We start from the raw sequence: 13,538 nt of genomic DNA, 5'->3' as shown, positions 1-13,538 counted from the left end.
ACCATGTTTATCAGCTGAAGCCAAAAATGTAACGAGATGAGCAGCCTTCAAAAATGTACATTAATGTAATGCAACAAAGCATCTTCACAGTTAACCCCTTCATGCCAGGAGCTGTCCACAGCCACGGCTTTATGTGAGGATTAGTGCGTACCACACAAAGTCTATTCACCATGCAACTGCTGGTTCAATGGGGCCAGCTGCTGGACAGAGCTTTGCATACTGGGCATACCACAGCCCAGCAGTCACATGATCAAAAGAATCCCAGTGTGAAGAGGTTAAGGAAAGACAGTGAAGCTTGTTGTCTATCAACATGTGTTTATAATATAGTGCCCTGATATGGATTTTTATGAATGCTGAGGAGTTGAATTGAAGATCTGACCTCTTTGGACAGAGTAATGATGTCTGGCAAGAAGTTGACTTTGAGCTTCAAGAGGTTGCCCTTGCCTCCTTGCCTGGTCCTCTGGCTTTCGATGGTGAAGATGCGACCAGACACACCCAGCTGGCGCATCTGAACCTGTGGAGACGGCAAGAGATAACTCAGATTACAAGGCTGTACACCTACCGCAGCCATTACAATCCAGACAGAAGTATGGTTTGAGAGAATAATGGAGAGTCTCCAATTTATATATTTCACATTGTGATACCAACGAAATATGACACCTTCAATTCTTATCAATGGCATTAAGGACACTGAACAACAGTGGAAATGTGTGAAGAATGGTTTGAAATAAGCAATCGTTAGACAAAATCTTCCAATTCCCCAAATGTTGGAACATATGTTGTTTGTACCCAGCTTTGCTCATGACAGAACTCATTCTTTCATTTTGCACATGGTAACTGGTATATACTTATGATATTTGAATGGCACTATTCATCATGTTTTTCACACATGACTGAAATTCAAAGCTTGAATTGGTAGTTTGTTTGTTACCTTCCTGGACCAGTCATCAAAGAGTTCCTGGGTGTTAAGCTTGGCTCTGAAGCTGTCTCCATCTGCCTTGAGCTTCTGGCCTTCCACATGATTCTCCCAGCCTTTGCCAAGGACGTCCTCCACACGATGCATGTAAGCACTCAGTTGGCGGTCAATCTGTACAGGAAACAAACAACATACACGTACTGATAGAAACTGCATGCAAATGATACTTTAATCCTATCACCAGTGGTTATTTCTGCTGAAGTACACAAGGATAACACAGGGAAATTCTACAGCGCTACTAACTTGTAGCGCTCATCATATGTTAATTTGATACATTTTTCATTACAGCTTTATAAAGACCTTCAAGTGTGCTCCGACAAGCTTGTAGGGACTGAAAATTCCATTAAAAAGCTACCTTGAGTTGCTATACAATCTCTGTCATAGCGGTAATAGGGAAGGATTCTTGACATCAACTTGTTCCCACATCTTGTATCTCATTCTGATCTACAACCTGCTCGGTTGTAAAGCCATCCACATGTATAGTCATAGCAATGAACAATTGACAATCATGGACATTCCTGACTTCCTCTAACCTCACACTCATCTTTCTGTTCATTTCCTGTCTCGTCCTGGTAAAAAAACAAACGAACAAACATCACAGATACCACTTTTAGTCACATCTATGACCCACCTGTCTTGCCCAGATAATGGAACCTGACACTGGAGGGAGATCTCTGACTTTGCTCATTCTGCACGCCTTGCTTTGTGGGTACTGGACCTGAACAGAGGGAAAAAATCAACAATCAGGCAAACCAGAAATGGCTGCAAGAATAATCCTTAAAGGAAGCTTTCCAAGGAATATCCATTGTCAGAAAATGGAAGATTCAATTCATCCAGCAAAACAGACAGAATGTCTTGATCCTCATTTAATGTACGTCCCTAACATCTAAACCAGAACAAAATGAAGTTTTTTATAAACTGTGGGTTGTGTTGGCATCTACCTCGTGTTAAATGTAAGTTAAGTTTTTCAAAAGCACAAACTTGTGTGTGCACACCTTGGTATTCTAGGGTGACGTATGTTGTTAACATTCCTGCAAAGCACAACTTAGAAAACTAAATGTAAACACAGTTTACATGCAAAACTTGTTTTAGCTGAACAACTAGTCTTGCTTTTGACCCCAAGCCCTTATGAGATTTAAAACTTCTGAATTATTGTTTAATGCAACAATGCACAATCAATTACAAATAATGATGCATTTGTATTAATGAGTGTGAGATCAATCTCCAATTGAAGTGACAATAGCTGCAAACAATCCACAATCATAACAATAATACACGAGCTTGTTTACATCACAAATTCAGGAAACAATTTTCTGTTTTGTTTTATCTCTTTTCCTCTTTTTTAAAAATTGTTTTATTCAGCAAATTGTTCGAACAACCCTTTTTGATAGGTGTGGAAGAACTTTCAATACCTTGAACTTGTCGTGTAGTGACTCAATGTCGTCCTTGACACGTTGGATAAGCTGCGTCTGGTATTCACGAATGGCACCGCGAATGTGAGGTCGCACAAAGAGGGCGTTAAATCGCGAGAAGATGCGGAACATCTCATTGGCATTCTTGGCTGTGCCAAGCTGGTCACGCAGACGGGCAGTGATACGTGTTTCCACGCGGTCGATGCGTTCGTCATATCTAAGTGGAAGAAAAGGCAGCACATTTGGTAATGAGCTTTTCCAATAAGCCATTTGCGAGTTAAATTTGAATAAAATCTGGTACACTGGGCTATCTGATTGCACATAAACATAACAATTTGAATTCCCCAGACTGAAGACACTGTTGTTACCTCGTGATTCGGGGCAAGCTTTTGCTTAGCGAGCACCATCTCTGGAATGGACTGGTTCCTTTGTGCCTTTCTTTTCCATCAAAAACAGTGTATTGTTGCAAGGCGTCTCTTATGTAACCAAGCCAAAACTTGCCCCAAATCACAAGGTATAGCAACAACGGTTTTAGAATGGAGAATTCCAATTGTTATGTTCATGTGAATTCAAAGAACTCAGTGTACCAGATTTTATTCAAATTTAACTCGCAAAAGGCTTATTGCAATCTTTCTCCAAAATCTTATGAAACAATTGCACTCCTTATTCCTATCCCAATTCAGCTGGCTTTATCTTCTTGTCTTGACTGGCCACTTTCGAAGATTTTACAATATGTGCACAATGTCACTGTCGTTAATGAAATAATGCAACATAGCGAACACACTTAAAATTCAACCCATTTTATCATTTTTTCTCCATAAGGGGTAATATAAATTTGACTTAAGTGATACTGCTGAGGAGTTTCCTCCAACAATCTTTAAATTCTTCAGCACAAGAGAAAATAAAAAGATATGAAAATAAATACAGTTCAGCAGAGGGTTAAAAGATCACACCAAAGTTTGACAGGACAAGTGCCTCGAGCATAGAAGTACAATTAAAGACTGCGGTTAACCGGCAGTTACTATTTCAAATTGTTGTGCATTTGTAAAGATCAAACTGTCCATACGACATGCTGGAGAAATTAAACAAGTGTCTTACTGTCCCACACGGGTAGAGTGATTCCATAGTACTACACTCAACCTAATCTCAGCTCAGATTCCTCAAACAGGTAGTCATGCTACTAATTCTCAACTTGATTCTGGCCCTAATGATGAACCGGACACAACCACCAGCAAGAGGTTCTTTACCGTTTCATGGCAGGTAGTCATGCTACTAATTCTCAACTTGATTCTGGCCCTAATGATAAACCGGACACAACCACCAGCAAGAAGTTCTTTACCGTTTCATGGCAGGTAGTCATGCTACTAATTCTCAACTTGATTCTGGCCCTAATGATAAACCGGACACAACCACCAGCAAGAGGTTCTTTACCGTTTCATGGCAGGTAGTCATGCTACTAATTCTCAACTTGATTCTGGCCCTAATGATAAACTGGACACAACCACCAGCAAGAGGTTCTTTACCGTTTCATGGCTGCCTCCCATGCCTCATTCCCTTCCTTGCTGACATCCAGGCTCTCCACCTCTTTCACATTCTCGTAGGCCAAATTCACTTCCTAAAAACATCAATCACTCATTTCTGTTCAAGTTTGTTAACTGATCGAAAGTCTTTATGAAGAATTTAACACTATTACTTTGCAGGCATGAAACTCGGACTAAACAAAACAAAGAGGGAATTCCAATCTTGACAAAACTTTGTACAGTGCTTTCCAGTTTTATAACATGCGCATGAAGTGAAATACAAGGAAATCAGCTGATCTGAGGAAAAGTTCCATGCTTCCTTCGGTGTCGTGCACTTAACAGCAGGTGGGGAAAAAACGTTTAAAAGGAAATCAATCTCTTAAGAAATTCCGCAATGGAAACTTTGTGAAGTGACATTTAAAACTAACAAACAGTTTGGAAGCTTTGACACTACAAAATTGATTAAGGAAAATTCAGAGGTCTGAATGGAAGACTAACTTCAATGGCATTGGCATCAGCAGCATCCATTATCAGCTCATTGATGTTTCCTGGTGGCTCGTCGGGTGTGGTACCTGGACTCCCTGCAACCTGTGTCACAGCTGGGCGCAGGACTCGGACTATTACGGCACGAAGTTGCTCGTGCTGTCGACGAAACCTTGAGAGAAAATTCATCAGAGACGACAAATTAAATGTTTGGTATATTTTCAGAGCTTATGCCTCTCGTAATAATAAGGACACTACACACTCTGTGCTTCAGGCAGCTTTGGAGAACATTCACGAGCTTGCTTGGCTAAGACTCCAACCTGTTACCTTTAGCTTATTAACGAAGACATCTTAAGGCACTTGGCCAATGAGCATGTTAGGGTCATAAGGCTACACAGAATCTAACACACCAGCCATAGCAGCAGTCAGTAACTTTTGATGTACTTGTCCTTTAAGGGATGCAAATTTTAATTGAATGTCAAAACACTTCAATGGCTGCTGCAGTACTGAACCAGTCACTTAATCTTGAGAAGCTTAGCATCTTTCCTAGTAATCAAGACACTATGAACTTGAGTTCGAGCCAGCAGCACTAAGCATAATTAGAACAATTCAGATCAAAACCCATTTAAACATTCGGTCCATTCTTTTCCATCTTATCCTATTCAATGCATTTAAAATTGTAATTCTTCCAGTAACCATCAAGTGCAGCTGGGCTAATTGTTTTTACTTGCGCATCTGTTCCAGGCGACCCTGCAGCTTCTTGTGGGCGGGGTTGACCCTCCACACCATCTTGAGGCTCTCCTCTCGTTTTTTCTTGACAATGTCCCGCAGCAAGCCTTGCAGTTTCTCATACTCATCGTCCCAGGTGCTGAAGACCTCAAAGCAGGCATTCATGACCTTCTCAAACTCGTCATGGCTGATGTGCATCAGGCGTCTGGTACCTAGAACCTTTGGGAAAGATTTTAACACTTTATTAACCCTCCTTTGGTTTTACAGCACAAATATACACGAGTGCCCACAGTCACTCTCTTGCATGTCTTTTCTATACGGCACACAAACATGCACAGGTTCAGTGTGTACACAGTTAGTTGCCAGCACAAAATGACCCAGGGTCTTTTGTGCAGTCCTCTTCACTGCATTTGGTTTACTGCACAATTCTGCACATGAAACAGTGAAGCACAGTTGTTGGGCAGCACAAAAGTGCAACCTGGTATTCCTGTGAGGGACTGTTGGTGCAGTGCACCACACAACACAGCTGTGCTTCTTTGAGGTGTTTACCAAGTGACCCAAAGAGTGACTTCAGCATAGGAGGGTTAAAAGCAATATCAACAGCAATGTTTTTTCTCTTAATATCCTCTCAACCCGGAGACTGTTATTACATTCTTCCCAACCCCCCCTCCCCCACAATGAGTGCATTGGCTCCCTGTTTTTCTCCTGAAGCATGAGAGTCTGCTACTCTTCATTCTTATTGAGTCAACCTTTGCAAAGATAAAACCTGTTTTCCACTGAAGTAGAAAAGTATTACCCTTCAGTTTAGGGTTCATCAGATGATGATCTAAGCTTCTCACCTTGAGCAACTGACTGCTGAGATCTCTCGAGATGGCCTCCACCAATCGCAGTGCTCGCTGGATCGGATACTTGGTGTTGCGGATCTTACGCAGGTGGCTGAAGATGCTGACTAGTGCATTGCGGATGCGATCCAGCTCGGTGGCTGAGAGGAGGTCATTCAATGGAAAGTCCTTCATCAATGGGCTGTAATCAGCCACTGTGGCTAATGCATGCTTCAGCCCTACAAAAACCAGAAAATATGAGAAACATATATGGTCACATTGTGAATTATGACACAAAGATGCTTTTCCACGTACAAGCAAAGCCTAGCTTCCGTCTATCAACATGTAAGAGACAGTCTTCAATAGTATGCAATCATATTGAAATGTTTCATCACGACAAACCTTTTGAAACAACTTTGAAGTAGGTTGTTAGCTTTCGATTTGTTTTACCTAATTTTCATCTTCAAGGGTTTTCAGGTAAATGTGGTTGTATTGAGGGCCGTATCTCCATTACTAGTGCACCTGTGTCTGTGTCAAAGCTGACTGTTGCGTGGAATCTCTTGCCATGCTTCAAAATGTCCAGGGTCAGGGCCACCTCGGGGCTCTCGCGCTTCTCCTGAATCTTCATGAGGGCTCGCTCCAGGTTCAGCCAGAAGCTGATCTCTTGAAGAGCAGTGCCGGAGCCAGGATCACGGTCCAGTTTGGTAACCTGTAGTTGAGAGAGTAAACAAAGCAAAACTGAGAGCTGGGTTGAATTTGAAATCACACTTCCCATAATTTTACAAGAATACACGGGTGTTATATACCCTTCCCCAAAAAATATTCTATTCTGAGCCAAGATTCTGGGCACAGTTATATTACTGTGACATTTCACAATACTGTACTGATAAATCTCTCCATGAACTGATTCACTATTAAAGTGAAATCAACCCTGTATATATTTCTAAACTCTTTTATCAGAGAGCTCATCACTGTACAACAAAACTCAGCGATGGTACTTTCTTTGTGTCTACTGTAACAGGACTGAGATATTAAACCCTATTCAAAGCAACAGTGGCTTGGCTCTGGCATCAGTCCATCCATCAAAATGATACAAAACCAGCTGCTTGATTGTGAAGATTTAGGATAGCTGGGGTCAATCAGTCAATTACTGGTGCAACTTTTTCTGAGTTAAATGTATGCAGGACGATGGACATCACTAGGAAATGTCAACATTTTAACTCAACAATGTGTGCATTTGTTAGCATGCCAAACAAGTGATACTTGAAGGATACTTCAAACTTTTTGTCTTGAGAAGAAATCTGGAGAAGAATAGCTTGGAATGTTCCTAGTACTTTATGCAAAAAGCAGACAAATGTATTTAAGACCTGTTTTATGAATCTGTGCACAAGTAATTTCCTACACGCAATCTTTTACTCTGAATATCAACATAAAATAATAATAATAAATTGGTGTAGCCCAAGCCACTAGCCAAAGTTGGGAGGGGGGACATATGTATTAAAACAAAGTGATTGCTTCTTTGGGGCAAGTGCGGGGGCACTGTTAAAAAGTCCAGTAACTTATATGTAACAATGTCTGCAACTTGCCTCCTAAAAATTCTTTTTTCAGAATTGGATGGCGTTTTCAGCTTAACTGACTACCTTTTGGATTTCTCGGATCCATCGATTGACGCCATGCTGCAAGTTGTTGAGGAACACGGAATCTTCCACCTTGTCCATGAAGTCATTGACCTTTGGCTTGCGACCCTCCTTGGCACAGTTCTTAATCATGGTGGATACCACCTGGTGGATAGGCAGGGTGATGTCAGGGATGTCAATGTTCTGCTGCAGGTGTAGAAGGCCCATCTCCAACTCCGCAATCTTCTTTTCAACAGAGGGAGCCATTTTGTCACCGTCTCTGAAATGAAGATAAAATAGAATGTACATGTAATGTCTATGTTCAGAAATGGTTTAAGAGAGGCAGGTCTGGCCAGCAACACACCAACCCATTTAAGCCTTCCCAATAAGGTTAGACCAATCCTTGTCATTATGGCAAATCCTCATACCCTGCAACAAATTTAATAAGTGTGCACATTTGCCAGAGCCTGCAATATTTCACTGTAGAGGCACATGTTTGCTGCCTGCTCTTGAAGTGGGCGAGGCTCATTGGATCACATTGTGTAAACTTCATAACTATTATGGTGTTTGAGCATGACTGTCTTTAGAAGAATGCCCGGTTTGCAACTTGTTTGTGACAATTGGCTGTTTGGAACTGTTTAATGCAGAAGGGATCCTTTACTTACCTGTCCACTTTGCCAGAAGCCCTCACATATGACTTGAAGTAGGGAGCCATCGCATTGCTGACGTAGGCATGAAGTGTCTCAAACGGTGACCCTTCACTCAAGTTGATGACTCTGACTTGGCTGGGTATGGACTTCTCTGCATCAATGATGGTGCCACGCTTCAGGAAAACAACGCTAATGAGACAAAGATATACGCGTAAAAGAAAAAGTGCACATTAGACATCTTGCTGACTGCTTAACTGTACTCTCATGACCATGTGAAACCTTGTCTACGATTTGTATTTTACTATCAATATATTGGCAGAATTATTCTCACTTGTAAACTTTGGGGTAACTTAATTACTTTTTCATATACTACGCCATCCTTATTTAGTAAAAAAAAAATAAGGTTAAAAAGTTAATGTGATATATGTTTTAAATAATCATATCATGAAATGTTGTGTTTAATCTTTGTTTCGATATTTTATAACCCAATGAAATAAATCAACAAACCAAAAGAACTCAGAATGGGTTCTCATTTTTCAGTTCATATAAAACCAAAGTCAAACAAAATATTGTGCTGATTTAGCCTGCTTGAGATAGCCAGAGACCACCATCTCCCCAAAAGTTATTTACTGATGTTCTGAGAATTTAGAAAAACCATGTGGACCCAAAACTGTCTCAACTCCTTTGTTGCAAGGGTTACAGCACATATTGGAAGAAGTACGTGTCCAGAAGCATAAGCAGACTAGGAAAGTATTCTGACCGTTTCTTTTGTGTATACTTTATTCAAAATAACAAATTACTTATGCCCGAAGAATGATAAACGTCACTAGATCAAATAAAATAAGTCTTGAAGTCCTAATTTTCATTAGACAGAGCAAATTGAGTTCTACTTTGACATCCTGATGAAAAAGCAACTTGTGCCTAATGTTACTGGGTTGGGTCACAAATGCTTACCCTGTCATTTTGGTGTTGGTAAAGTGAACTTCACTAGAGATGTTGAATGTGACTTCACTTTCTGCATCAGTGACATCAGATGCCACACTTGTCTCATCATCTTCTTCTGTGTGAAAAATTAAATAGAAAGCATACATGTACATGTATGATCCTCCAAAATAATCACTTGCATTAGTACTGCAGTATGTTACTGAATTCAAAGTTTTACGTTACAGAATATAGTTGCGCCGAATACCTACATGTACATGTAAATATGCAATTATTGAATATTCAAATATTTCTTTTGAATTTGAATATTTGCATACCAACTGCATAAAAAAGGAAGAAAATCATTTCATATTACAAAAATCACATTCTGTAGGCTTATGTCAAATTTAAAATGATTCCAGACTTGAAGGCAGCTGATATGCCCAACAACAAAATGTAGAATCCACCCTAGAATTTAAAAATAGATTTTGATGAATGAACGTTGTGAATGAGGAAGTCAGCATTCTTTGTAATGAATATATATTGATGCAAACTTTGTTAACAAATGATGAAAACTTTGTGACATTTCAACCAGAAATCAAATGATTGGAGGTCTGCAGAGGAAGACGGCTGCATCAGAAAAAAATTGAGAACTAGACAAATAAGTACATGCAGTCTCTTGGCGATCACAAATTGTGAGATGGAAGACTTTTTATTTTCTCATAATTAGAATAATTTCATATTATATCTATCTCACAAATTGTTACTATATCAAAACCAGAAGCCCACATGAATACATGTACAATCAATGCAATTACACAAGGAAAGCTCCTTTGATCCCAAGCGCTGGTACCAAATGCAATGTGAACTCCACATTGTAGAATTCACATTGCATTTGTAGTCTAGATCATTATTTGAAATGATTTACAGTAACCTCAAGTGTGCAGGTCTAGAGAGACTGATTCCTGTCCTAAAATGGAAATAAAATTATCAAATGAAAAAGATGTTTACAATGAGTTTACCTTCAGTCATTGCTTTAAACAATTGCATGAGACATGCAGTACAGTTACAATGGTTTCCTCTGCTGGATGGAACAGAAACCATTCTGTAACACTGGAGTAACACTTAAATATATAACTAAAGTCAGCAACAGAAGTTAGCAAGGGGATTTGGAAACCATCAAAAATATCTTTAAAAAGATTTCTGGAAGTGAAGTCGCAAAATTTAATTGATGTTTGTGTATGTTTGTATTTTCTGTTTGATTTTTCTTTCACAATACAAATCCTTGCATTTGTAACGCTAACACAAAGAAAGATTTTCTGCATTAGAGTCGCCCATATTGCTTGAACCGTGAATAATGCTGGCTGGTCTACATGGCAACCCAAGTGCACGCTGGCATGCATGTACATTTGTAATTAAAATTATTAAAATTTTTAAAAAGTACATGTTATTGCCATAATCTGCCTTCCTAAGCCTGAAAAGTTGATGTAAAATACTGTCTGCTATTTCCCAATGTATTTTAAGTGTGATGTCACAATTTCAAAATAAATTTATTTTAATCAAAGAAGATCAAACTTTCTACTGAAAGAGGGTTGGTTTAAAGCTCGGGCAAAGTTGGAATACGAGAATTACTGCATGTACATGTAAGCTTAAAATCGTGTTTAAATGAGCTGTCATTGTGTTCTGCACAAGCATGTTCCTACACATCATATATACATGTAGCTGTTCAATGTACCTCCTGGCTGAAAGATAAATTACCAAAATTATCAAAGTCATCTTTGAATTTCACAATTGTCAGATTAAATTTGACAGCATGTGTAGAACTGTTGTTTTTGTTGTTACTAAGGAACACCATTTTCAAACTGTGTTTTCTTTTTTCTTGCCGAAAACCCTCAGGATTACCAACGGCAATAATGGCCAATTTAGTTTGGTTGATTGTTTAAGCATGTTTAGGCTGGGCTTTGGAAGCTGATAAAGGCCAGAACCAATGATTTATTTCCTTACTGAAAGACAGGTTCATTTGCAATGGATTTTGATTTAATTAACCCTAACCCCTAGGGTGTATGTAAAATCATATTGAAATTGGAGGATTTGGGACTGTTAGGGTACATGTAAGTAAATCTAATGAGGTGTTACATTAAAACTACAGGTACACATACATGTAACCTCCTTCCCTGATCTTAGGTAAAAGAATGCACAATATGGGTTACTCTTTTGTTTAATTAAGTGTATTTATACATGAATGACATCATGCATGCACACAGCTGGCATGTTACATGTAATTGGAAATTTCCTATGCAATTTGAACCACAACTGAAGTGTCAAGGTTTTGTGATTTCAAAACAGCTTTTGTGCAAGTACTGATATGATAAACATCTGGACATCAATATTCCTTAAATTCCCACTGATATGTACATGTACATGTAGGTACATGTTTCAAAGCATCCTGAGAACACCTCTTTATCACTGTCACTGTATTGGAATTCGTATCACACAACATGGCTATTAATACTGAGCACTTGAAACAGACACAAAAGACTGATTCAATCAGGTACCATACATGTACACTGTGCGGTATATAAAATACAACAAATACAGGTAAAGTGAGAAAACTAATATTACTCTTTCACACTACAATAAACATGTACAAAGTAAATTGGACTAATCAACAGGACAAAGTGAGGGTCTAGGTCTCAATCTAAAACACAAAAGTCTAAATTAGTCCCAGTGTCTAACACTGAACAGGGTTCTGCCCAGGATGGTTTTAGTGCCGTCAGGACTATCTAAGCGGAGCGCCACCATCGGTTGGCGCGGAGCGTACCAGAAAATTTTTGGAATCTAAAAGCCCCCAGATGGCCGGAAACAGCACTTTCTGGGTGTTTTCAGCTGTGTATACACAGCCTAGAATTAGGGATCTCGTGTCTGAAATTTAATAAAAAAATTGAAAATTTGTAATTTTGGTCAACTAGGATAAGGTGATAATTTTAGACGGGCAATTGAATTAGAAAAAAAGAGTAGAAATAAATATTTTATTCTGTAAATCCCTTAAATATTGAATTAATTTCTATCTCTATGATGCCCATAATTTTTCATTGCTATTCAAATCATTTTTCATTTTTTTTGTGTGTTGAAAATAAGGCGAAACATGCAAAATCTTGGCGGAATATTTTCCTTATTTTCTTTGTACCAAAGTTCGTACAGTATGCATATGGGATAACGACATTCATAAATGTGTGCAGGGATTTTCTTAACAGTCATTTTAAAGTCTACATGAACATAATGTAGATTGGCCATTTGCTTTTCTGACACATATGGCCATGTGTCACGTGCATACTGAGCGCGTGTATCTTGCCATATGGAACTCGTTTACGGAAAAGGCAAAATCATGTTGTTACTTTTGAATAAAAAAATTGCGGAGTTAATAGTTTCACCGTGGGATAAACAACAATTAACGAATGCGGTGCGATCGTTGGTTTAAAAAACGATCACAGTGATTGTTTTATGCAACATCGAGCAGAAAATACATGCACCGAATGTTGCTAACCGTGGTCAGCACGGCGAAAAACAGTCACGGTCGATTGTCAGTTTTGCAAGTACATGTAAAATTGTTTTTCTGCCAGATTTTTAAGTGTTTAAACGAAGTGTGAATGGGGTCATTTGCAATTTTGTCTTTCTGAAAGTTAAGCCAAATTTTCTTTTCAAGTTGTGGAACTGGGTAAAATGCGGAACTGGACAAACAACGCTGTACATCATGGAGAGGGGGGTTTTCCGATCTTCGCGCACTGAGAGCGTTGCATATGCAAGCCTATGTGTGGCCTTTCAACCAATGGAAAGATTCGTTATGCACTATGTACACATGCATTGCGCGTAACAAAGCCTCCTATTGGTTCATGTTAATATTTGGTCCAGATATGTTGCATATGCACGTACGTGGGTGCTCAGATGATATGCATGGCAGTGCAAAGTGAAATTTACGAAGAAATTTTACGGTTTCTTCACGATCTTCATATCTTCACGATCGATCCCTCGACCAAGATGCTATTTTATTTGGGTTCTTATCGGGAATACGTGCCGGTCGGAAAAGTTGATTTGGCAGATTGTGGCGGTCGGCAATTCTGCGTGCCGGTCCGGCCCGACCGGCGCCGACCGGCAGCGGCAGATCCCTGATTGAAATTCTCAGTCTCAGTTTCTGATCTCCATGTTTTGGTCATGGCAAAGGGGGTCTTGACTGTAACCTCTGCCAATACCTACAGGTACATGAAGACAGCCCACATCACTGCCTACTTTTGGTTTTACGTTAGACAGATCACATGCAAGTTGAAATGACAATTTCAAAGTATTAACAGCCGATGATGTTCATGCATACATGTAAAGCTTCTTTCAAGCACACTTTGTGCCTTGTGGATAATT

The 13,538-nt window shown here is 39.4% G+C and overlaps 1 protein-coding gene across 2 annotated transcripts in view; it reads right to left on the bottom strand.

Annotated features, from left to right (window-relative positions):
- dync1h1 (dynein cytoplasmic 1 heavy chain 1) overlaps positions 1-13,538 on the bottom strand; it is a 76,048-nt gene that overhangs the window by 59,604 nt on the left and 2,906 nt on the right. For both annotated transcript variants that reach the window (XM_087141705.1, XM_087141708.1), the window contains exons 2-13: positions 9,162-9,267; positions 8,223-8,396; positions 7,582-7,837; positions 6,464-6,650; positions 5,960-6,180; positions 5,119-5,339; positions 4,407-4,563; positions 3,912-4,003; positions 2,389-2,605; positions 1,608-1,694; positions 932-1,087; positions 380-514 (exon numbers count right to left, since the gene is read on the bottom strand). In XM_087141705.1, coding sequence (XP_086997831.1) covers positions 380-514; positions 932-1,087; positions 1,608-1,694; positions 2,389-2,605; positions 3,912-4,003; positions 4,407-4,563; positions 5,119-5,339; positions 5,960-6,180; positions 6,464-6,650; positions 7,582-7,837; positions 8,223-8,396; positions 9,162-9,267 — 2,009 coding nt within the window. The remainder of the gene's footprint in view (positions 1-379; positions 515-931; positions 1,088-1,607; positions 1,695-2,388; positions 2,606-3,911; positions 4,004-4,406; positions 4,564-5,118; positions 5,340-5,959; positions 6,181-6,463; positions 6,651-7,581; positions 7,838-8,222; positions 8,397-9,161; positions 9,268-13,538) is intronic.

The sequence above is a fragment of the Acanthaster planci genome, linkage group LG01, assembly GCF_054643075.1.
Source record: "Acanthaster planci isolate LZ-2023a linkage group LG01, COTS_SCS, whole genome shotgun sequence".
Lineage (NCBI taxonomy): Eukaryota > Metazoa > Echinodermata > Asteroidea > Valvatida > Acanthasteridae > Acanthaster > Acanthaster planci.
This window is presented reverse-complemented; position numbering and strand designations above follow the sequence as displayed.